Below are 25,366 nucleotides of genomic sequence, written 5' to 3' on the forward strand. Positions count from 1 at the left end.
TTTGCACTTCCTCCTTGAATTGAGACTGGATATCGTCAGATATCTCGGTTCTCCATCTTTATCGTTGAAAATGAGCAATTTCCAGTACCAGAGGTATGCCAAAAATAATGCAAGGCGAAACAAACATTCAGCTAAAAGATATCTTCTCCAGTCCTATGCATTCTAGCACTTGTATCGTGTCTGATGCAGTGATGCTCTATTCCTTGTTGTACTTATTGCATCTCTTTCCGGTGAAGCAAACTAGTTGACGAAAGCTATTTTCATGTTAATCTTACTTCGCCTCTTCTTCGTTTTACACCGATACTCGTCCCATTTTTCGATCGGAAGGATACGTACAAATGCAGGGCAAACGTTAAGGAATGTATAGAAGTCTGACCAAATTAGTTAAACATTACATTTGGTAATTAACTATCCGTGCTAAGCAACATGACTTTCTATTAGAATCATCTGGTGAGTGTGAGTAAAGCCATCTCTAGCTCTAAATTCAAGAACTTGAGGAGAGGAACATAATTGATGCATGTAACTAAGTCTTCGGGCGAATAAGGTTTGTTGCGCTCGACAACACGAGATTGATCAAGAGGGAGTGTGTATTTCTTCCAGCTGGCCGCCTAGACAGGTTGCTCCCTCTTCTGTCTGTAGAGCCGGTCCGGGTCCAAAGCAACCAAAGCGAGCCCGAATGCATGAGAGCCTTGTATTTCTGGCTTTATAGGCTATCTCGGGTTTAAAAATTATTAGTTTCTAGATTGAGAACGAGTAAAATTTGAGTTTTAGCTTAATAGTTTTCTTTTTTGAGACATGGACTATGATCGACGTGAGTCGTTACAAGCCATTGATACATCATGAAGATGTGATGTGCACAATAACTACCTAATTTAAACCATAATGAAAGAGGCCTAAAGCCCAACAACATGAAAGTGGTCTAAAACTCAATTTATTATATTATTTACTTTATATTATATTGCCTAAATTACATAGAATAAATCTTGATGGTAAACTGCTTCCACCGAGCTCGATCCCACGACCTCATGGGCTTAAGAGGGGTGTCCAACCATTGCACTAAAGGGTGGTGGACAGTTTTAGCTTAATAGTTACGACCTAGATGTTTGGTAGAACGTAAAGGATTCGATTTCTCTCAAAAGCACTTTTGAGTATTTTAGGTAGAGAGCAACACTCTTCATAAGGAAGTCTAAGACCAAATGTTTCTCCTTCTGTCCAGATTGATTGTCTCAAAAGATCAACAATGGGAAGTCTAAACTTCTACCTAAGTAGGTAAGTCCTATGTTGTCAAGACTGTGCCTTGGCAACACTAAATCGACGAAGGTGCAAGGTTGGGAAAGGTCACGCCTCCGAGAAAAAAGAGAAGCGATCGAGGGGAGAAGAAGGGGATTTATTGTTTTAGGGTTTAGAAGAAGAAGATGACGACTTTGAGGTTGGAGAGAGAGAGAGAGAGAGAGAGACATCAGACATGTAAGCTTTTAATCTGATTAAGGGTACGATAATAACTTTGATGGTCATATATCATAAACAGTGCAGATTTGGTCAAAAATTTTTAAAGACCAAAAATGAGGAAATCTTTGACCAATATTAACCGTTGGTGATCTAACATTTCCTTCCTCCTCTCCGTCTTCTTGTTCTCCTTCTGCACCACTCATCTTCTTCACTACTTTCAGCAGCTAAGGCGCACGTTGGCGAGCAAGGCGCAAGCGAGGACTTCATCGTCTCGCCTCATCTTGCGCTTCAAACAACATAAATTCATCTCTTCATCCTTACAAGCGTCTCCGAAGTAGATGTTAGTATTTGATATTTCTAAGAAAATAATGTACGACATGTTATCCCTGTAGAGGGATTTCTGGCGGGGAGGATCAACTCAGGAAAAAGGTATTGTTTTGAAAGCATGCCAGCATAAAACGACTTAGCACAACACAAACATAGAGGTGGCTAGGATTTTGGGATTTAGCATAATGAAGCTGAAATTGGAACCAAACTCATTATTTCTCTGGAAATTAACTTTGAACATTCTTCGTCTTAATCCTGCGTTGGGGGGATCCATGCAACTACAGGAAATGAATTGCTCATTATGTAATGACAGATAAACTAGCCAAATTCACTAGGAAGAAATTTCTTGGCCGAGAGTGCTATAACATGGGAACTCTAGAGTGAGAAGACTTTTGTACCACAAAGCTTTTATTGAATGAAAATTGATTCCTTACAAAAAAGTATTTTAGGTAGCGGCTTTGGTCCAAAAAGTATTCGGAGAATAAAGACGGTCAAATCTGAAAACATACATTTATATACTTGTAATTCTTTATGTCCTCAATGTCTAATATTGTAATTCATGTACATGATACTTCTATAAATACAAGTGACAAGCCCTAATGTGGGCATCTTGCCTTCAACAATTTCATGGTATCAGAGCCAGCCAACAACTTCTAAAAAGTTTTTCCCTCCCTCCCACCCTAGTTTTCAGCGTCACCTTTCTCTTCTTCATCTTCTTCATCCTTTTCTCCTCTCTTCAATGGCAGATCAAAACCCCTCTTCACCAATCTCTCAACCTATTTCATCTCCTAACCCTCAACCTTCTTCTTCTTCTCTCACTCACTCTGTCTCTACTCTTCCTTCTCTAACAAATATCTCCAATCTCATCTCCATTAGATTGGATGCTTCGAACTACCTTCTTTGGCGCAGCCAACTTCTTCCCATTCTTCATTCCCAGGATCTCTACAAGTTTGTTAATGGCAGCTTTCCTCCTCCAAATGAATTTCTTCCTGCTTCAGCTGAAGGCTCCTCTGAGCTAACTCCTAATCCAGACTTTGTCTATTGGTATCGAGTAGATCAAATGCTACTCTCATGGATCAACGCAACTCTCACAGAACCTATCCTTCTTCAGGTACTAGGTCTTACCTCTTCTCGAGCTGTTTGGGAATCCCTTGAGCATACCTTTTCTTCTCTCAACTCAGCTCGTCTTATGAACCTCAAGCTTCAGCTACAGACAACCAAGAAAGGGTCACTCTCTGTTTCTGAGTATCTCCTTCGTCTCAAAACCCTATCTGACTCCCTAGCTGCCATTGGTCATCCAGTGGCTGATGATGAATTGGTATTAATCACTCTCTCTGGTCTTGGTCCTTCTTATGAAGGTTTTGTCACCTCAATGACCACCAGACTCACACCACCAACCTCCTCTGAATTACATTCCCACCTCTTAACTCATGAATGTCGTCTTCAGCTCCTTCAACCCCCAACTCCTCAACCATCTGCACTTTTTACTCAAATGTCTTCTCCCCCTCCTCGTTTTTCGAATAACTCCTCCAGAGGAGGTCGGGGGTCCTATTCTCAAAGAAACAGAGGAGGTCACAGAGGTGGTCGTGGATCTTATTCAAACAGAGGGGGTTCTTCTCGTTCTTATTCAAACTCTCACTCTGTTCTTGGTCCTCATCCTGATCGTTCTGTTCTCATATGTCAATATTGTGGTCGTCCAGGCCATACAGCTAGGCAATGCTTCTCTCTCCAACGACAACAATAACTATCTCACTCCTTTGCTGCTTTGGGAATTGATTCTGTCTCTTCAGACCCAAATTGGTATGTAGACTCTGGTGCTACCTCTCACATTGCCTCTGATAATGTTTCCATTGCTTCAAGAAATGATACTCAGGCTCCTGATCAAGTCATGGTGGGCAATGGCCATACTGCTTCAGTCTCTGGCGTGGGTAATGTTCCTCTCTCATCTTCTATTACTCTCAAAAATGTCCTAATTGTGCCCTCCTTCAAAAAGAACTTAATCTCTGTTTCTAAACTTCTTCATGATTTTGACTGTCTTGTCATCTTCCATCGAAATGGTTTTGTCATTCAGGATCTTCCCACAGGGAGGATACTTCTTCAAGGAACGATTAGAGATGGATTGTTTCGCCTATCCCCAGTATCACCTCCACCTCTCACTCTATTTGCTCAATCACTATCTCCTGGTGTTCGAACATCTGCAGATACATGGCATACTCGTCTGGGTCATCCTCATTTGCAGATTTTAAATTTCTTAGTTAGAAATCAATTGTTACCATTAACAACTTCTTCAATGTCAAAAGCTAAATGTGTTAGTTGTATTAATGGAAAACATCATCAATTCCCTTTTGGTACTGTTAATCATCTTTCTTCTTCTCCAAATGAGTTAATACATGCTGACTTGTGGGGACCCTCTCCTGTCTCTTCTATCTCTAATTTTCGTTATGTTCTTCTTCTTGTGGATGACTATTCAAGATTTACATGGTTGTATTTTCTTAAAAACAAATCCGAAGTTGAATATCACTTTAAAAACTTCAAAGCCATGGTTGAAAAGCAGTTTTCTAAACCTATTAAAATCTTTCAAACAGATGGTGGAGGAGAATTCATTAGTAATTCCTTTTCCTCCTTCCTTTATACTCATGGCATTATTCACAGGAAATCTTGTCCTCATACACCCCAACAAAATGGGGTGGCTGAGAGAAAGATTCGTCATCTAGTAGAAACCTCTCTCTTTTTGATTAACCAGGCCTCTGTTCCTCCTTCTCTTTGGCTTGATACATTCTCCACTGCTATTTACACCATTAACAGACTCCCTTCTCGTACTCTCAATAACATATCTCCATATCAGAAACTTACAGGGAAACCACCAAATTACTCGTTTCTTCGAGTGTTCGGTTGTCGTTGCTACCCTCTTCTCACTCCCTATCGATCTTCTAAGCTTGAATCGAAAACAAAGCCTTGCATCTTCATAGGTTACAGTCCGGACCATAAAGGCTATCGTTGCTTAGATGAATCTTCTACTAGGGTTTATATTTCTCGAAATGTGATTTTTGATGAGTCAATTTTCCCATTCCTTCTTCAAAATCAAAAATCCCCAATTTGTTCGTCTTCTACTCCTCCTATAACCCTAAATTGGACTGTTATTTCAAATTCCAATACTCCAACGGTCTCAAATCGAGTTGTACCCCTTAACTCTGTCCACCGTGTCCTTCCCACATCAGATGGGTCCATCCCATCGTCCATCTCATCTCCTCAACGTCAAATAGTTCCTTCTTCTAATCGTAGCCGTTCATCTCTCGCGCAACCTATCAACCCCACATCTGTTAGCGTGGTCCAGCGATTATCAAATCCTGATCGTTCGTCTGCTCCATCTCCTGTCTCTCTTCCACCTGTCCCTGTGGTCCAACGACTGTCGTCTCCTGCCTCCCACTCCTCTGATTCCCCTTCGTCTCTCAACCCTAATTCAGAGGACCACACCTCTGCACCTTTCTCTCTCTCCACTGCAAATCCTTTACCACCACCTTCCTCAACCACCGACATCACTGTTACTTCCTCTAAGCATCACATGATAACTCGCAGTCGTGATGGTACGAGAAAGGCAAAGGTCCTTTTTACAAACAGTTTGTCAAAATTTCCTCTTTTAGAAAATTCATCATTGCTTGAAGAACCCTCAACGTTCCTTCAGGCATCCAAGCATGAACATTGGCGTGCAGCTATGGCAGAAGAAATTAATGCTTTACATAAAAACAAAACATGGAAATTAGTTCCTAAGAAATCAAATATGAATTTGGTTGACTGCAAGTGGGTTTTTCGAGTCAAACAAAATTCGGATGGATCAATAGCTCGTCATAAGGCTCGGCTTGTTGCTCGTGGGTTTACTCAATAGCAAGGAATTGATTACACCAAAACTTTCAGTCCATTAGTTCGTCTGGCCACAATTCGAACAGTAGTCCTTTCTCTTGCTGTTAATGGCAATTGGGTAATTCGTCAATTGGATGTTAAGAGTGCTTTCTTGAATGGTGATCTTCAAGAAACTGTGTTTATGTCTCAGCCAAAAGGTTTTGAAGATCAATGTCATCCTGATTACGCTTGTCAACTCCAAAAAGCGATTTATGGTCTTAAGCAAGCACCAAGGGCTTGGCATCATCGGTTCAGTTCGTTTTTGTTTGAATTAGGGTTCAATCAATCGATTTCAGATCCCTCAATGTTCATCATTCGTTCCTCTTCAGGTATTACCATTTTATTACTCTATGTGGATGACATTATTGTCACTGGTTCCTCTTCTGAAAATTTACAATCCCTAATTTCAAAATTAAAATCCCAATTTGATATTACTGATTTGGGATCATTAAGTTATTTTTTGGGAATGGAGGCAATTCGAGATTCCTCCTCTCTTCTTCTTACTCAGCAAAAATACACAACTGATTTGATATCTAAATTTGGTTTATTACATTCAAAGCCTGTATCTACCCCATCTTTAACTGGTAAGAAGTTATCTAAGCTTGATGGTGAACCTCTGTCGAATCCACAAGAATATCGAAGTCTCGTCGGAGCATTACAATGCCTCACACTGACTCGGCCGGACATTGCATACTCAGTCAATCAGGTGTCTAAATTCATGCATAATCCCACAACTATTCACTGGAAAGCAGCTAAACGAATCCTTCGATTTCTCAAAGGATCAATTACAACGGGTATCAGACTTCGATCATCTTCATCTCTGCCATTGTTAGGCTTCTCAGACGCGGACTGGGCCGGGTCACCCGATGACAGAAGATCCGTAACCGGCTTATGTATATTTCTTGGCCCAAATTTAATCATGTGGACCTCAAAGACTCAGCCAACCGTGGCTCGGTCGTCGACTGAGGCTGAGTATCGGGTCGTGGCTCATACGGCTGCTGACATCATTTGGCTAAAGAATTTGTTGGGGGAATTGGGTTATGTGTCTTCCACCTCACCAATTATTCATTGCGACAACTTGAGCACAACATACTTGGCGGTAAATCCTATCTTACACTCAAAGACTCGTCATTCGGCTATTGATTTTCACTTTGTCCGTGAACAAGTAAATGATGGTAAATTACGTGTGCAATATCTACCAAGTGAGTCTCAACTAGCGGATATCTTTACTAAGGGCCTTTCAACATCAAAATTTCAAGAATTATGTTTCAAGCTATCACTTGGTACCCGTCGTTCGGCTTGAGGGGGGTGAAAACATACATTTATATACTTGTAATTCTTTATGTCCTCAATGTCTAATATTGTAATTCATGTACATGATACTTCTATAAATACAAGTGACAAGCCCTAATGTGGGCATCTTGCCTTCAACAATTTCAAAATCAAGATCGACTATGGGTGCACATTTTTGCATATTTATTTTTAGCTCAAAAATTTATTTGATGGTAATTTTTTCCCCTAAACTTCATCTTCACTTATCCTCCACTACCACAACTTCTGACCACTACCGACCACCTTCATGAATTGATAGATTAGTTGTTTCTTTATTCAAATACACCATAAATTTTTTAGCTAGTAATTTCGAACTTGATCTCTTAGAGTACCACCAATGTAACACTTAATCTTAGAAATTCTGTCATACAAGATTTTTAGAGATCTTTTAGAAAACACTACAATAAAAAATCAAATTGAACCTTTGAGATAATGTGGCGGTAATTAGTCTCGAAAAACCAAGAGGATACTCCATACTCTTTTCCAAATTATTGTAGTAATCAAGATTTAAAATTAAACAAATAAAAAATCATCTTTTCATAGTATTTAAAATGACTTTTACAAAAATAATCATGTCATGTAAGTATACTAGACAACTCCTCAAATTTGCATTTGAGCCGTTAATTTGGAAGATTTCTATTTTGCGATATAGTGATGAGAATCACAATCTGAGACTTACACAAGTAAGTCTAGGACATCTCCATTGACACACTAGAAAAGAACTCTGTAAATCTTAATTGTAAAGTGTCAATTAAGATTCACTTTCCCGAAAGCATCTCCAAGGAACGCTGAACAAAAACTTAAATCGTGGTTGTCACATGTCAATTAAAACTCTTTTTCTTTGTCAAAATAGAGACGCTCAAACTTTTTTCTCTCTACTATAGATCTCTAACGTAACACAATTTCATCCACATGTCACTTTTAATTTCAATAGGAAAAAAGTGGTTGAAAGTAAAAAATTTCTATTACTTTAGACTTAGATTACAGTTAGAAAAACTCAAGAAGAAACTTAAATTTTAGAGTGTCTCTTTTGAGAGACTTTAAAATAGATACTCTCACATGGAGTGTCAAATAGAGTTTTACATTAGAAAAAGTTTTTTTTACATGAACTCTAAAAATCCAAGTGGCGCTCTTATACGACCCGAGCACGAAACAACGAAGAGAGTGATGCAATTGCTATACTTTATGGGCTCACTTGGACAGAGGAAAATAATCATAAGGCTATCATAATAGAAAGTGACAATATAAACCTAATCCATCACCTGAAAAACCCGCATAACATTCAATGGCAATCGATGATCCACATCCAAAAAATCAAAGAAATCAGAAATAGACTTGACTGCGTTAAATTCAATCATACAAAGAGGATTCTCAATATTCAAGCGGACAAGCTAGCTAAATGAGCTCGTAAGAAGAATGGATTGAAGACTTTGAAAAATGTACCTTACTTTTTAGTGAATATGTAATGCAATAGTACTCTTGTGACTTAATAATATTTCACATTTCAGCAAAAAAACTTTTAGAGTTTGGTTATCCCATTGAAGACGCTCTAAGTGCCAAAATAAATCGAAAATGAGTCAGAGGCCCTAAAAAGTGGGGGTAAATAAGGTTAAACTCCAACCCAGTTCGTAATTGAGGATTAGGTCCAAAATGTCAGAAAAATCTGACATTTTCCTTTCCATCGATTTATTCCTTCCCATTTTGCCCCTGTCCAGATGTTATACCAACTCGGCATCCCCTTCCTTACTGATTTGACTGATTGAAAATTGCATTAAATGAGGAGGTCTAATTTGAAGCATTAAATGAGGAGAATATCTCTCAAATTTGATTTCCATTTTTAAATTTTGGGAAAATCTCTCAAATTAGATTTCCTTCCAAAATCTTTCTCTCTCTACAACCAAAACAAAGATTAATGGCGCCATTTTCGGATGAAATTTTTGGTTGAAATTTTCGTTCCAGCTCTTACTGTTTTGATCTATTTCTTCATCTATTTATAGATCAAAGGATGATCTGTTTTTGTTTAAGGTTTCATGTTTTTTTTCAAGTCAGTGATTTTGATATAAACTCATCTTCTTGCCTTGAATGCTATCATTTAATGTTTCTTCTGCCATGAATGATCCTTAAACAAAATTAGTTAGACTCTTAAAACTCATCTTCTTCATCTCTTAATTTCAATCTCTAAAAACATCAAAGTTTTATGTTATTTCTCTCTCTAAAAGTTTTATGTTATTATTTATCTTCTTCATCTCTTTCAATCGATTATATTATTGCTCTCTCTATTTTTTTGAAAGATTATCTACTAAAACAGAAAAATATTTTAAAAGAGCAACAAATCTGTTGAGATTGGAGAGAGAAATCTAAAAATAAAATAAGAAATAAATCTGGAAAGTTGGTAAAAGAATTTCGAAAGTTGAAAACAAATTTTCCTGTACACAAAACAGTTCCCGGTACACAAGAAAATTCCCAGTTCAAAAGTGTCTAGTACATAACCAAATGCCTAGTAAACAGAACAATTCCCGGTACACAATAAAATTCCCAATACAAAAATGTCTAGTACATAACCAAATGGCCAGTACACAGAACAATTTCCGGTACACAAGAAAATTCCCAGTTTAAAAGTGTCTAGTACTAAACCAAATGGCTAGTACACAGAACAATTCTCGGTACAAAAGAAAATTCCTAGTACAAAAATGTCTAGTACATAACCAAATGGCCAGTACACAGAACAATTCCCGGTACACAAGAAAATTCTCAATACAAAAATGTCTAGTACGTAATCAAATGGTCAGTACACAGAACAATTCCCAGTACACAAGAAAATTTCCCTGTACAAATCGATGAAAAACTACAAAATATGAAGAAATTTGTTGAGATTGGAAAGAGATAAGAAATAAATCTGAAAAAAAGAACGAAATTTGTTGAGATTGGAGAGAGAAATTTAAAGAGATTTAAGAGAGAAATATGTGGGGGAAAAAAAAGGAAAAAGAAAAAAAATATGAAAAAAACGAAAATGGCAAGTTGTTAATTTTGTAATGGCAATTCTGTAAATTTGTGGAAAGTACCAGGTTTGATGTCAGGTACGTCAGACTATTTTTCAAAAAAATTCGCATTTCCTGGATTTTTTTCAGTGGCAATATTGTAAATTTATAGAAAGTACACAGTCTGATGGGAGGTGTGTTAGATTATTTTTCAACAATTCCCGGTACACAAGAAAATTCCCAGTACAAAAATGTCTAGTACATAACCAAATGGCCAGTACACAGAACAATTTCCGGTACACAAGAAAATTCTCAGTTTAAAAGTGTCTAGTACTAAACCAAATGGCCAGTACACAGAACAATTCCCGGTACACAAGAAAATTCCCAATACAAAAATGTCTAGTACATAATCAAATGGTACACAGAACAATTCCCAGTACACAAGAAAATTCCCCTGTACGAATCAATGAAAAACTACAAAAAATGAAGAAATTTGTTGAGATTGGAAAGAGATAAGAAATAAATCTGAAAAAAAAGAACGAAATTTGTTGAGATTGGAGAGAGAAATTTAAAAGATTTAAGAGAGAAATATGTGGGAGAAAATAAAAAAAAAAAGGAAAAAGAAAAAAAATATGAAAAAAACAAAAATGGCAAGTTGGTAAATTTTGTAATGGCAATTCTGTAAATTCGTGGAAAGTACCAGGTTTTGTCAGGTGCGTCAGACTATTTTTCAAAAAAATTCGCATTTCCCGGAAATTTTTCAGTGGCAATATTGTAAATTTATAGAAATTACACAGTCTGATGGGAGGTGTGTTAGATTATTTTTCAAAAATTTTTGAATTTTCCGGCCAGGCCCCCCCCCCCCCCCCCCAGGCCCCCCCCCCCCCCCACCTGAGGACCTACCCCTAATTGATTTTCTGATTTGGGCTATCCTCTCATATTTCTTTATTTTTTGGGCGTTTTGCCCAATCCCTTCAAAATAAATAGAGATGCTCTACAAACTATTTGTCTCTAATAGAAATCTCTAAAATAACTTTATTGAATACAAATATAACTCTTATGTTTGATAGAAAAAAATAGTTAATAAAATTTTTTTATTGGTTTAAATCTTAGAGTAGCACTTCAAGAAAGTATAATAAGGCCTACTATCACCACAGAGCTACCTAGTAATATTTTTTGGGTTGCAGATTTGATAAACAATAATACAAATAGTTGGAATAATGATCTTCTAAATAGATATTTTGATCAAGAAAGCGTGCAAACAATTCAGGATATTATTATCCCAAATAATGATAGAAGGGATAAACTCATCTGGTGTCCAACAGACAGTGGTAAGTTTAATACTAAATCCTATTATACATAGATCAATACTTATCCTATTCTGAATCAAGAGGCCTATATGTTCCCATGGAAAAAGTTCTGGCTAGTTAAAGAGATGAATCCAAACATACATCAATTCATATGGAAAATCATACATAATGGTATAGCCACCCTCAGCAATATAGGTAAAAGAATTCAAAATTTACCTCAAGATTGTCTGTTATGTAACTCAGGAGTTCCAGAAACTATAAACCATCTTTTGGGGGCTTGTCCGATTTTCAAACAACTATTACTTCTTACGGGGGTCATGGATCTGCAACAGTTGGGAGAAGAAGTTAATACAAATCTAACTCATCTTCTGCTAGATAAAGATAACAGGAAAAATTGGTTTGTATACACTTATCTCATTTGGGAATGGTGGAAGATGAGAAATAATAAACATTTTCGTCACCAAGAGGTAGATCTCCATCGTTGCTGGTGGAACACCAAAGAAGCACTAAGGTATGTTCCAACTTTAACCGAATCATCTTCATCATCATTTACTCTAACCTCTGAAACAGATTATTGGATCCCCCCTTCAATGGGGAAAATTAAAATCAATTGTGACGGCTCGTTTAAGGAGGATAGGGCATCAGCAGCTTCGGTAGCGAGAAACTCAAGTGGAGAAATAGTAGGTTCTAAGAAGATGATTTTCAGACCAAAATCGCCTCTTCATAGCGAGTTAGTAGGGTTTCGGCTGGGAGTGGATTTAGTAGAAGAATTAGGTCTTCAAGATTATATACTGGAAGGGGATTGTAGGGTTTTAGTCGACCTGCTCTCCTCCGTCGATCTGGAAACACCTTGGATCTTAACGGACGAAATCGAGGAGTTAAGAGGAAGGCTGCAGACCCGACACGTGAACATCACCTTCACCCCACGTAATGGAAACCAGTTGGCGCATTCTATGGCAATTGGGGAATAAGCCCTAATATTGTCCTATTTGTTATTTAGTCCTTTACGGTTAATTCTTACAATACACTATTTGGAGTGTTGTAACTTTTTATTATTTATGGATCTTTCTTCCCTCGAAAAAAAATAAAAATAAAATAAGACCAGCGCTTCGGGGAAAGCTAAATAGTTTACGGGGTGTGAAATTTTAAAGGGAATATATAGAATTTTAGAAATTTTCCGGAGAAATAAATTTTAAGGGGAAATAAAAAAAAAAACACTCCACCTCACCTCACTCTATCTCCACCTCACCTCACTCTCTCTCCACCTCACCTCTTTGTCTTCTCCGATTAGGTCGCCGGCCGGAAAATTTTCCGGCCAGCGACCTAATCGGAGAAGATAGAGGTGAGGTGAGGTGGAGAGAGAGAGAGCTGAGGTGGAGAAGTATTTTGCTTTCCCCCTAAATAAAATTGTCAAACAAAATCTTCACACCCCGAAAACTATTTAGCTTTCCCCAAAGCGCTGGCCTATAATAAGTGCTACTACATCATCATGGAATACCTAATAGACTGCTATCCGAGAGTTTTTGGCATAAACTCGCGTGAGGTAACCAAGTTTTAGAGTTTGAGTGTCCAATTGGAGATGCTCTACGTCTTTAGGAATGTTAGTTGGGTTGTGTACAATTAAACAAAATCTGGGTTGTGTACTATTAAACAAAACCTATATACGTAACCCCCCAGAATTATAACACCAATAAACAAAACCTCTATATGGTTACCATCCAGCCAAAAAGTTATGACGTTAATTGAGAAATAAAAACACAAGCATCCCAGTACTTTGTCACCATAAGTATAAGCCCTAACAATTCTAATGCTAATAATTCCAACAGACAGAACAAAGAAGCCATTCATAAGTCATAAAAGGGTTTATGTATATGCATCACCAGGTTTGAGACTTTAGTCTTCCGTCCTTGAAGGAGATTCACTACCGTCACCATCTCTGGGAGAAGCCTGTCTAATATTGTCATCATCCATGGGGCTTCCGTCGTCTTTAGGAATCGGATATGGGCTCTGGCTTCTGCTTCGGCTACGGCTGTGTCCATTCGTCTCAGCAACAAGACTTACCCCCTCCGGACTTGGACTTCTGTCTTTATTAGCCTTAGTTGGACTTTCACTATTGTATCCAGACCCATTACCCTGAGGAGATTCTCTTTGCTCTCTTGGTGAAGGTCTCTCTCTTGGTGGGCTAGCTTCATCAGGAGTTGGGCTGCGCTTTCTACCTCTGGCTCGAGGTGGGGACTGATCAGGAGTGGGGCTGCGCTTTCTACCTCTGGACTGAGGTGGAGACGCAGACAGAGTTGGGCTGCTCTTTCTACCTCTGGCCGGAGGTGGCGACTGAGGAGTTGGGCTACGCTTTCTACCTCTAGCGGGAGGTGGGGACTCATCAGAAGTCGGACTGCGGTTTCTACCTCTGGACGGAGGTGGAGATGCCTTCTTTGTTGGCCTTGGGCTGAACCTCGGGCTTCTTGACCTCCTCCGTTGGTCCCGCACTCGCTCGATACTTCGTTCTCTTCTAGGAGGCGACCGGGATCGGCTGTGAAGGATAACAATTAATAAAATAACTCCATAAATTGAATGATTTACCAAGTTACGGTTTCTAGCTTCCTCTTATTTTAATGAACACAAAAAAGTGAAAAGTACTTCAGGTACTAGGATTTGATGCAAAAGATAAGCAGAAGGTAAAAATCATGGTTATTTAACATAATAAAGAAAGGTTTAACAGAAAGGAAGTGAATACAAACCTGTAACTACGGCCACGGCTATGACTCCGACTTCTACCACGACGAGGAGAAGGCGATCGCGAGTAACTCTGCCCACGTCTGCAGCAGATTCCCTTATCAAGTATCAACTAAACTGGAGGTAAAGAAAACATTAAAAAAAAAAGCTTAAAAAGAGAGAATACTTTAGCGGTTTTGGGCTATTCTGACAGTTCCTCTCTATATGACCTCTTTCTCCACATCGATAGCACTTATTCTTCCAGTCTCCAGCTTTGCAGTCCTTCGCCCAATGGCCATCGAGGCCACAGTTAAAGCAGCGACCAGCTCCAGGAGGAGGACCTCTGCCAAAATTATCTCTGGAGCCCCCACCTGAGCCACGCGGAACCTGCACAAATATCAGGATACATGTCCCAAAATATACAGATGCATAATTCAGCACCATAAAAGAAAGAAATCTTGATTACATGATTAAGATTACTCTTTTTAGTATTACAAAGAACTTACCCCCTTAGCGAACTCCACTACTATCCGACTACCATCAAATTCTCGACCATTTAATCTATATCTTGCATCATCAGCATCTCTTGGATCACTAAAATCCTGCAATTGTCAAGGACCAATAATACCACATGGAAGGGAAGCTCTATTTGCATAATAGAACCCAATGTAGAAAATTAAATAAACCCAAAAAAATAGGTCCACGCTGCAGAAAGGGTTCCCACAAACATGTGAGCACACAAGTGAGAGTAATACTTACCACAAAGGCGAAATCGTGCTTCATGTCCACATTGCGCACTCTGCAGAAAGGGTTCCCACAAACAGTAAGGCCATCATGACTTAAGTACTGAAGGGTATGATATTTCTCCAATCAGACTCAAAACACCAGTTTGAGGTGGTTGCGATTTCCATAAAACACGCCATAACATTATAGTAAGAATCGCCAAAGTCTCCTATACAATCTGCAAGAATAGCCACCAATTCCACCAAGGGCACCCTCTCACCATAGACCTCCAGGTCAGGTAAAAACCCTCAGAAACCTTCAACAAGATCATTCAAGTTAAAACACACGACACGTGGGAGTAAACGTCCTCACACAGATAATAAAATGTATGTGAACATCAATCCAAGCGCGAAGTGGCTTCATTTGGAGGACCTAAAATGTTTTATGCACACCTCAATAGGAGATGTATCGCACCTCTCACTATGACCAACTAAACGACCAATAACCCTAAAAAAGGTATCGAATGTATTTGCTTGTAGTACATGGGGTAGCACACACACATTTCTTATCTGGCACTCAAAATTGGCAGTTCGGAAGTAATTCGAAAAACTTAGACGTAAAGCAATAAAGCATCGAAATAACATAGACAAAAGAATAATGTAATCAACAGAACTATCTGATCAGCAATTACTTGATTACCTTCCGTATCTGCTGAACAAATCATCCAAATCGCGAGAGCGAGTTCTTGAAGACAAATGACCAACATAAAGACGGGTACCACCACCATAACGATCACGCTCATCGTATCGAGGCATTCTTCAACATGCACAAGAAATTATATCCAATTAGTCACTAGCATAAGTAACTCCAATACAAAATATACCCTCGCTCAAACTCAAGCCGATCCCTTCAATTGAAATTTCTTATGAGAAATCACACCACTGTCAAAAGAACCCTAGAATCTCTTTGGATGCCATCAAAAGACATAGAAAAAACATCTTTTCAGATCATTTAAGCAATTAAAGAAATCAAAAGACTCGTTATTTTTTGACAATTTGGTGAATTAGGGTAAACTCATAAGACCACCGAACACGAATAAGATCGCGTGACCAGTTTCAAATCGATCAGAGAATACTTGAAAATAACATCTGAAGAGGCAGAAATTGAAACCCTAGATTAATCGAAAAATGAGGAAAAAAAAGTAATTTACCTGAGAGATTGAACGGAGAGGCGAGAGAAAAAGAGTAGTAGGATAAACCCTAAACAATCTCTTCTTGTCGATTTAAATAAGAATCATTTTCCTCTCTCCCTCCGCAATTTATACAACAAAAACGATGGACTTTAACAGTCTAGATTTACATTGTTTTAATCAACGGTTCAGGTAAGAGTATCCTGTTAGGGGGGGGGGGGGGGGGGGTCTGACGCATTCAAATCCAGACATTTGAGAGTCCACGAAAGTCTGAGGCATTCAAATCCAGACATTTGAGAGTCTATGAAAGTCTGAGGCATTCGATTGTAGACAAAATATGTCCCAGACTTTGGTGGACTTCATAGTTTGATGAATTTGTGAAGGATTTGGGACAAATTTGGAAGCCAAAATGTCTTTCAAAAAACAAGAGACATTTGAAGTCCATCATGTGATCAAACAACAATAATAATATTAAAATAATAAATGTCTACCAAATGTCCATCAATGTCCACGAATATTCACAGATGTTTACGAAAGTCGAAAAATATATTTTTGAAATGTTAGTATAAATATATTATTTCATGTGATTAAACAATAATAATAATATTAAAATAATAAATGTCTACCAAATGTCCATCAATGTCCACAAATATTCACAGATGTCTACGAAAGTCGAAAAATATATTTTTGAAATGTTAGTATAAACATATTATTTCATGTGATTAAACAATAATAATAATATTAAAATAGTAAATGTCTACCAAATGTCCATCAATGTCCACAATATTTACAGATGTCTACGAAAGTCGAAAAATATATTTTTGAAATGTTAGTATAAATATATTATTTCATGTAATTAAAAAATAATAATAATATTAAAATAATAAATATCTACCAAATGTCCATCAATGTCCACAAATATTCACAGATGTTTACGAAAGTCGAAAAATATATTTTTGAAATGTTAGTATTAATATATTATTTCATGTGATTAAATAATAATAATAATATTAAAATAATAAATGTCTACCAAATGTCCATCAATGTCCACAAATATTCACAGATGTCTACAAAAGTCGAAAAATATATTTTTGATTAGCACAAATATAATATGCATTACACATTTTGTCAATGGACTCAAGATCTTAAAATGTCCCCAGGACATTTTGTCTATGGATCAAATGTCTTGAAATGTCTATAAAGACATTTTGTCTACAAACTCTCAATGTCTTGAAAATGTCTATGAACACATGTTGTCTATAATAACTCATCCGAAATGTCTTGAAATGTCTATGGGACATTTTGTCTATGAAAGTCTGTGAAAGTCCCGCTCCACTACCCCCCCACCCCCCCCCCCCCCCCCCCCTCCCCTAACACTCTATTTACACCTACATTTTTTTTTTTCAAAATAATAACTAGAATGGATATTACAAAGGCATTGATACATCGAACCAATTTGATAAGCACGATAATCGCTGAAATACTACTAGTCTAAAGCCCAACGAAATTAAATGGTCTAAAACCCACAGAAACTACATTATTTATATTCAAGTTCAATATCATTTGCACTTCCATAAGATCGAAAGTATATGAACTTACCAACTGGACTACATGTTGTTGGGTTTACATCTACATTCTTGTCCATGTACTTTTTTGCGAGAACTTGCATATTTTTGATGCCTAATCCAGCTAAAATTTCTTTTGTTGTTCCGTCTAAATGTTGTGACTTTTTATCAGACAATAAGCTATTGTCTAAAAATAAAATATTTATTTACAAAGTTTTAAATGGACAACTCGAGGGACACTAACATTCACTCTCTTTTTTTTTGTTCAAAAGGTCGCTAATGTTCTAATAAAAACAGTTCTACTTTTCTCTATCTTTTTTCTTGGCCAGCGCTTTGGGGAAAGCTAAATAGTTTCCGGGGTGTGAAGACTCGGTCAAAAATTGGTCAATTTTGTTTGACAATTTTATTTAGGGGGAAAGCAACATACCTTCTCCATCTCAGCCTTCTCTCTCCACCTCTTTATCTTCTCCGATTAGGTCGCCGGCCGAAAAAAAATTCGGCCGGCGACCATGAAAAAAAAATTCACTCTCTCTCTCTCTCTAGAAACTCCAGCGAAAGGGTTTCCCTTCGCCGGAGTTCCGGTCTGTTGAAGAACATACCGATCTGTTCTTCAACAGACCAGTTCCGCTCTGTTCTTCAACAGACCGGAACTCCGGCGAAGGGAAACCCCTTCGTCGGAGTTTCTAGAGAGAGAGTGAAATTTTTTTTTTTTTTTCATGGTCGCCGGCCGGCGACCTAATCGGAGAAGACAAAGAAGTGAGGTGGAGAGAGAGTGAGGTGAGGTGGAGAGAGAGGTGGAGTGTTTTTTTTTTTATCTCCCCTTAAAATTTATTTCCCCGGAAAATTTCTAAAATTCTACATATTCCCTTTAAAATTTCACACCCCGGAAACTATTTAGCTTTCCCCAAAGTGCTGGCCTTTTTCTTTCTTTAGCGGAATCATATAAACATCTCTAAATAATCTACAGGTAGTTGTTTTGTATAATGTCATCAGGCCCAACAAGTTTCGACCCTAAGACCTCTTGACATTGTATCGTTTGGTCTATCGTGCCCAACTCCGAGGGTTGTTGAGTTTGATCTCATTGTATAGAAAAATTTGAAATGTTGCAAAATAGAGAGTTGGAAAAAAAGTATAATTCCAGTTTCCGGGGACTCATTCAAAAGTAACATATTCGTAAATAAGAATGAAGATCATGACAGAAACTATGGCATTTCATTCAAATAATAAGTAATTTGTAGTGACTAGCAGCTAGAACTTTTACTTCTTGAATAAACTAGTGAAATCAACCTTCATGAATGACTCAATGAGAAGAACAATTAGCCTTTGAAACTGGTTTCAAGCATACTTCTCTTCCTTTGGTTTAAACCAAAGGTTCCAAAGCTACAATATACCTAGCTCCACATAGACATCAATAACTTGTCTTCTAACTCACAGCCTTACTGATATGTTGTGTGCAAGCATCTGTACAATTATCGTGGATCGATTATCAGGTCAGCATATGTAAACTTTAGAAAATATGAATTCTGAACTCACATGTTGAACGTAATCAATTAAACATTTAGAATAGCTAATGAGCTTACCTACGTTCTGAGGGATGTAGGTTTTGGGTGGATAAGATGAAGCAGTAATTAGTAAGCCATGCATATGCAGATTTCAGGACACGGCGCTCGCCAGTGAGGAGATCATGGGCCATTTTCCTCCGGATAGCAAGTTGTTCGTCAAAGATGGTAGCATTTACAATCCGCAGTCTCTGTCGGTTAGATTTGGGAGTCATTTAATATGTCATATTTTTCTAGTTACGTGTGGAATCATGTGCCAGTGTTAAATGAAATGAAAGAATAACTAAACAGACAACCCCAATAAGTAGGATAAACCCGGAATCGTTATATTATTACACTTCGAACCTTCCCCACTTAGAGAAGAAAGTTCATGGTTTCGCCCGTGACTAGTCCTCTTGAACTTACATAGCATGCATCATTTTTGAAGTATTTAGGGCGGTTAAGAGAGTTACCCTTATGGATGCATCATATTCATGAAGCAAGTGTGCAATCCGCAAAAGCAAGATCTGATGTGCTTGGATCTCCAATTTTGTATTCTCTAAAGGACGTCGGGCCAGTCGACCATCATTCTTGGCAGCTTCAATTTCCAAATCTTTAAGTTCTGAGGGTGATATCTTCATTAGAAGAAGTGCAGGACTGGTCGCAACATAATCCAAGGAAAAAGAACTAGACAAATTCTCTAGATATTGAAATCCTTGACTCGAATGTGAGTCACATAACATCTAATAGTACAAAAGGTTAGCATACCCATAACGCGATGAGTTAGTGGAAATGTGGGATGGATCTCTATAAGGTCGATCTTACATCATTATCATTCGTGCGAAAATATTCACTAAAGAGTCTCCAGATATATATATATATATATATATATATATATATATAGAGAGAGAGAGAGAGAGAGAGAGAGAGAGAGAGAGAGAGAGAGAGAGAAAGAGAGAGAGAGAGAGAGAGAGAGAGAGAGAGAGAGACCTTGAGGAGAAGCAGCAGCTAACACACGTAAAAAGGCACGGAGTGATTGCGGGATGCCCCTCCCTTTCCCCCTAGCAGATCTCACTTCCCTATTTCAATTGCAATTTTACAAAATAAGAAAAATAATGCAGGACCATCACATGACAAAAGAATGCAATCTGGAATTCAAAAGAGCACTTCAGGAACTATATTATTTCATAGGATTTACTTGCTTCAATAAATTTAGTAGTTGATATTCGATTAGAAAACTACTAAATTTCCTTAGTTAGTATTAACCTCTGCTCCATGATCTGCTATTTCCTTAGTTCTCGTCAATTTCTTCATTGATGAAGAAAGTTAATTCTTAATAACATTGACAGCCTTATCTAGATTCTTATGATAGAAAAAGTAATTCGAGAAAAAGGAAAGAAAACCAACTTGATTATGAAAGATATCCCTGAAGACTCAGCATCATTGGCATCAGCAATCATCGGCATATTATGTTTTTCCAGGAGTTCTATCTTCAGTATACGCAAAGGATCATCTTGCGGTATACTGACCCAAATCTGAACCTGAGTGATTAATAAAAATTAGTCGACGCTAAGCTGTACCTTAGAGCTCTCAAAAGTGGATAACATGAATCAGATCAATGGTAAGTACGAAAAACTTAAATTACAACAGTGTGTTTCTCGAAAACGAAAAATGCTCAAATCCACGAGAAAAAATCATTAGGAAAATGAATATTGAAAATGCCAAGTGTCAGTGTTCCATGCAATAAATGAGTCAATAAGTTGGCCCATATCAGGGAACATGCAAGCCATAAAAGGAGCTGCATTATGATCACCTCATGATAAAGTCTGCAGTTATTCTTTCTTCTCACACAGAACATGAACAAACCTTACCTGCTCATAATTGTTGTTTGGAATAGTGAAGCCGAAATCTACTAAAAGAGTAATATTAGGAAATTTCCCATATCTTATCAGAACCTGAAACAAGACCAAATTGAGGAATCCAGCATTAGCAGCCAAGATTAACTGATCTGCAAGAAAAAACTAATTACATTGATGTGTCCAAGTTGTGAACATCGCCAATGATGGAACACTCAATCAAGTCGTCACAAAGAACTAGGGGACCATATTCTTTTGACGTGCTAGTTCATATTGAAGTAATTATCTAAAACAATATTCTTTTGACCATATTCTCTAAATCATAGCAAGTTCAACTTCCCCACATCAAAGTGTTACTCATGATACGAACAACTTAAAAATAGTTTCAGTGGCGCAAATGTGAGCGAGACGATTGTACAATTATAAAGGCTTAAAGAGGTTGCGAGAAAAGTTAGTCGTGTATAATAAGGAGAATGTGGTTACAATGGATCAAAATCAGTATCTTATAGATACACAAATAATGCTGGCACTTCCCATGGAATAAGATGAAAGCAGCAAGTAATCACTACAAAACAATTGATTCATAGCACGTCGCTTTGACAAACTAAAAACTGAACAGCCTAGAACTATGAACTAAAACAAAAATAAAATAATACATTAAAAGAAAAGCTTACGTAGCAAAGGCTTTTTAATGATTCATACCAGAACGAATAAAGCACAAACTAAGAGGTGACAATGCCTCTAGTCATCTGGACGTTAGAGCTAAAACATAGTTAGCAATCTTAGTTTAGGACACCTAATCAGAAATTACTGGTACTCCTACTTATCCTATGTGGAGTAGAAAGGTGTTTTCGAAGAAGACTCAAAATAATTAGGAAGTCCTATAGTTCTTTGCAGGTTTCCATAGCTTAACCAAAAAGAAATTGAAAAAGTAAAAGTAGAAATTAATCTATTTGATTGCCTTATACTGGGGTAGATCCCAACTAGTAGCTCTTTATTGGTTGCCATGTTTCTCTATATCAAGAATATACTATAGGATGCACTAGAAAGGGGAAATAGTCGACCCAAGCAGCATAACCTGTTCACCAGGAGCATAATCCCGATCAGCAATAACCTGTAAATTTATGGCCAAAACAAAATGACTTAAATGTAGTAAACTAAAAGATCAAGGAAGAAATAGATCAAAAATCAAAAAAATAAATAAGTCAACAAAGAAAATAAACAAACCTCTGAGATTTGCTTATGTTCGTCGCCTAGTAAGATTGCCTCAGTATCTCCATCATGATTTAGAGAATCTGCAAAGGGAATCTACATAATATTTTGATGTCTATGTTTAACACTTCAATTATATGTAATGCTGAATAATCCATACACATGTCCCACTGGGAGCGGGAGCAGCGATTTAATCAGTAAACCATAGAAGAATTCAAGAATAATACCAAAGATAGGCCCTTCGAGCTTCCCCACGCCCGAGATCCCACTGAAGGTTCACAGGTAACTTGTTAGAATACCAACCAGATTCTAGATGCTTCTATTAGATTAATGATTATTCAGAACACAAAGACTGAATCCGCAAGAACAAGGATCATATGAGAAGCAAATTACAAGAAAATTATATGTTCGTATCTCTGTAGCATGGATACAGTGATATTTGTTGGTCAACATGACACGTCAGTTAGTACTTCAAGAAACAAGTCAAGATTTATGTGTATCTTGTTTTATTGCACATAACAAAGTCAAAACTCTAGGTTGATGCCTTTTTTTGGATATTGTAGTAAAGGGCACAAAACTAAGATATCAAAATATAGTATACAGTTAAATCCTTATTTTGGCCTTTTCCAACCAACCCTGTTCACCTCCCGTATCGGACTCAGACACCGATGCACGTATCAACTATAAAATATTGCAAAAATATTCGAACTCTCTAAGGCAAAATACAAATACGGCGCCAACAACCATTTGTTGGAGTGGTAAGAGGTTCAGTCTTCCACCTTAGAGGTCAAAGGTTCGAGGCACGCTGACAATTCAAAAAAAACAAATACGGCAAGTAAGAAATTGCTAGGAAGATAATGTAACCAATCTCACCCATAGAATGAAAAGCGAAAACCAAATGAAGCTGTTTACCTAACGCATATGCATGCATAAAATCGCTAAATGTAATATCTTCGAAAAATTGAGGGAAGTGACCAAATGCCTGAAAATGTGATAAACCGTTATCAGAAATATAAAGATAACGATATGGTAAATTCTACTTTTACAAGAGATAGTTGAACAAGCAAGAAAGCTCTTAACACCGATAGCGGACACAACATAATTTAAGCAGAGCTGAAAACCATCTTGTACATTGTAATAGGTAAATGCAGCAAACAAAGTATCCACACAAGTCCAAATGGCTAATGCCCACTACATTATAAAAACAAATTATTTCACTTACACAGGCCATACTAGCTTAGCGCCAAAATTTCCTTAAAGAAACGACTTGATCATTAGAGAGACTTAGTTGGGGTTCACTCAAATGAACCCAAATTGTAGGGGTTTGAGGATGATGTGGATGACAATAATAAAATGACTAGTTTATAACCATCAGTATTGGATCCTGAAAGCTATCATAACTAGACGCTTCACGAGTAAATAGAATAGGGAGATCCACATATAGGTACAAGGTTGAAGTTTCATTAGTATCATAGTTGTACTTTTGTTTTGCTGTTATTTTGTTTATCATTATTGCTGTTATTATTATTGCTGTTATTTTGTTTTATATTGAAAATAAGCTAAATTTTTTATTTGATCCCAAAGTAAGGATACACGTCTAATGTATAAATGTACAAGGCCGCTATCACAAAGCATTGACGCCTGCAAATACTTGTACTTTTGTTTTGCTCATGTTCTCACTCAGTATAGGAGCCCATTATAAGAAAAATCCGTCACATGGAAACCAGAAAGCTACTTGAAGTATCTTTAAGTAATAAGGACGAAGTGAAATGCTTCCACAAAATGGGACCACCTAATAACTTCATGCCTATTTGAAGAAGAACAGCTTCGACCGATGTCCCTAAATCTCTTTGTTGTTAAACTCACACTTTTTAATATAAATGAGCATGCCATTTAAGCACATAACAGCCAGCCAACCAGGTAGCAACATATATCGTGTCAAAGAGGGTTGATAATGTTGTTGTCACCGAAGCTCAAAAGTCAAAATGAACATCTTACTTGTCTAATTGCTAAAAACTCCTTCTCAATCTGAATCTTCTGGTTAATAGTTTCCTTGTATACTGGACTTTGTCGGACCATTTCCAATTCCTTCTCGCTCCAAAATATCTACAACAATTTGCTTGATTTTCTTTCTATTACTCCAACATATAACGACTCTTTCATGCAATTAGGTGCATCTTAACTTCTACATAATGTGCTAGAAATCAATAAACCAAGACTCACTACAACCCAGTAAAGCATAACGCTTATAAGTTATAAAGCATATTAGAAGCGAGAACAAACAAATACCGTGCTATGTAAATCCCCGGCGAGAGGAAGACTATTAACATAGGGAGCCCACTCAGATTCCTGCTTAAAAAGAAACACATAAACGATCATCATCAACTACTTGATAATGCAATGAACATCCAACAACTAAGCATTTAAAGACAAACAAGCTCAGAGTAACACCTGACCCATTTTCTGTTCAACTAAAAGAACAATAGCCAATCTTGCAATATTTCCAACATTATCACTCAACAAAGCCCTAATTCCAGGAAGAACATTTTCTGGTGTTAATTGCTGCAATTACAAAAATTTGATACAGATTAAACCACACATCAATTCCAAACTAAACCTAATTTCCCTAAGCTGAAATTATAAACAACAAAAATTTGAGAATCAAACATACAACGCTAAAAGGAACTTTCAGAATCGAATCACCAGCTTGAATGAACTTGGATGCAAACAATGACCTGCAAAAATTGAATGAATTTCAACAATTATCCGTGATAGACTTGTAGGAATTACAAGTCGGTGATGAAATTATGAAAATCAATTGGAGAAGGAAGTGAAAACCTGCCGTAGATGGAGTTACCAATTGAGAGTAGAGATGAAATTTCAGTACCGGACTTGCGTTGTAACCATGGCAAGAAATCATTGCAAGGAGAGAGATGAGATAAGGAAGATGAAGTTGAGGTATATAGTTTGCAACGAAAACAAGAACTTAGTAGAAATGGGGGACGTTGTAACAAGAAATTTGAGGTTCGAAACCCTAACCACATTTGAAGATCAAATCTCTTCGTCTTCGCGCCTGTTTTTCAGACTATTTGCTAACGGTAGTCTTTCACTTATCCGTTCCCCCAAATTTAGAGGATTTTACTTTTATGCAAGAGCAAATTTTAGAGGTTGGTTGTCTTCCTTCATTTTAATTTTGGAGATTTTTTTTTTTTGAATTGTTTGTGTGCCTCAAATCTTGACGTTTGAGGTGGAAGAATAGACCTCTTACCACTACAACC

At 37.4% G+C, this 25,366-nt stretch overlaps 2 protein-coding genes across 3 annotated transcripts; both read right to left on the reverse strand.

The window, feature by feature from the left end:
- Positions 1 to 13,004: 13,004 nt before the first annotated feature.
- On the reverse strand, positions 13,005 to 16,126 carry LOC147558381 (uncharacterized). Of its 2 annotated transcripts, none has more exons than XM_086660032.1 (7): positions 15,939 to 16,126; positions 15,428 to 15,544; positions 14,765 to 14,804; positions 14,512 to 14,607; positions 14,193 to 14,392; positions 14,032 to 14,109; positions 13,005 to 13,823 (listed from the first exon to the last, which is right to left on the reverse strand). In XM_086660032.1, the coding sequence occupies exons 2-7, from the start codon at positions 15,541 to 15,543 to the stop codon at positions 13,187 to 13,189; spliced, it is 1,167 nt and encodes a 388-aa protein (XP_086516158.1). In that variant the 5' UTR covers position 15,544; positions 15,939 to 16,126; the 3' UTR covers positions 13,005 to 13,186. The 2 variants fall into 2 exon arrangements, with proteins under 2 accessions (XP_086516158.1, XP_086516159.1); XM_086660033.1 differs by having other exon boundaries at positions 14,765 to 15,044; positions 15,939 to 16,023.
- Positions 16,127 to 18,600: 2,474 nt separating this feature from the next.
- LOC147558382 (SET domain-containing protein) lies at positions 18,601 to 25,366 on the reverse strand. Its single transcript, XM_086660034.1, has 15 exons — positions 24,927 to 25,366; positions 24,760 to 24,823; positions 24,540 to 24,650; positions 24,378 to 24,437; positions 24,087 to 24,194; positions 23,001 to 23,070; positions 22,316 to 22,356; positions 22,104 to 22,184; positions 21,955 to 21,990; positions 20,892 to 20,975; positions 20,428 to 20,561; positions 20,011 to 20,099; positions 19,494 to 19,642; positions 19,063 to 19,232; positions 18,601 to 18,943 (listed from the first exon to the last, which is right to left on the reverse strand). Exons 1-15 carry the CDS (start codon positions 25,130 to 25,132, stop codon positions 18,919 to 18,921), a joined length of 1,428 nt encoding a protein of 475 aa, XP_086516160.1. The 5' UTR covers positions 25,133 to 25,366; the 3' UTR covers positions 18,601 to 18,918.

This window comes from Eschscholzia californica, unplaced genomic scaffold, assembly GCF_041429995.1.
Source record: "Eschscholzia californica isolate CP2 unplaced genomic scaffold, dmEscCali1.0.p SCAF_2, whole genome shotgun sequence".
NCBI classification, from domain to species: Eukaryota; Viridiplantae; Streptophyta; class Magnoliopsida; order Ranunculales; family Papaveraceae; genus Eschscholzia; species Eschscholzia californica.

Coding starts and splice junctions, on each gene's coding strand:
- LOC147558381 (XM_086660032.1), bottom strand. CDS start 15,543: ATGCCTCGATACGATGAGCGTGATCGTTATGGTGGTGGTACCCGTCTT. Junction 14,110..14,192: donor AATAGCCCAAAACCGCTAAA/GTATTCTCTCTT, acceptor AATCTGCTGCAG/ACGTGGGCAGAGTTACTCGC. Junction 13,824..14,031: donor AGCCGTGGCCGTAGTTACAG/GTTTGTATTCAC, acceptor TATCCTTCACAG/CCGATCCCGGTCGCCTCCTA.
- LOC147558382 (XM_086660034.1), bottom strand. CDS start 25,132: ATGTGGTTAGGGTTTCGAACCTCAAATTTCTTGTTACAACGTCCCCCA. Junction 24,195..24,377: donor CCGGGGATTTACATAGCACG/GTATTTGTTTGT, acceptor AAATTGTTGTAG/ATATTTTGGAGCGAGAAGGA. Junction 22,185..22,315: donor GCTCGAAGGGCCTATCTTTG/GTATTATTCTTG, acceptor AATATTATGTAG/ATTCCCTTTGCAGATTCTCT.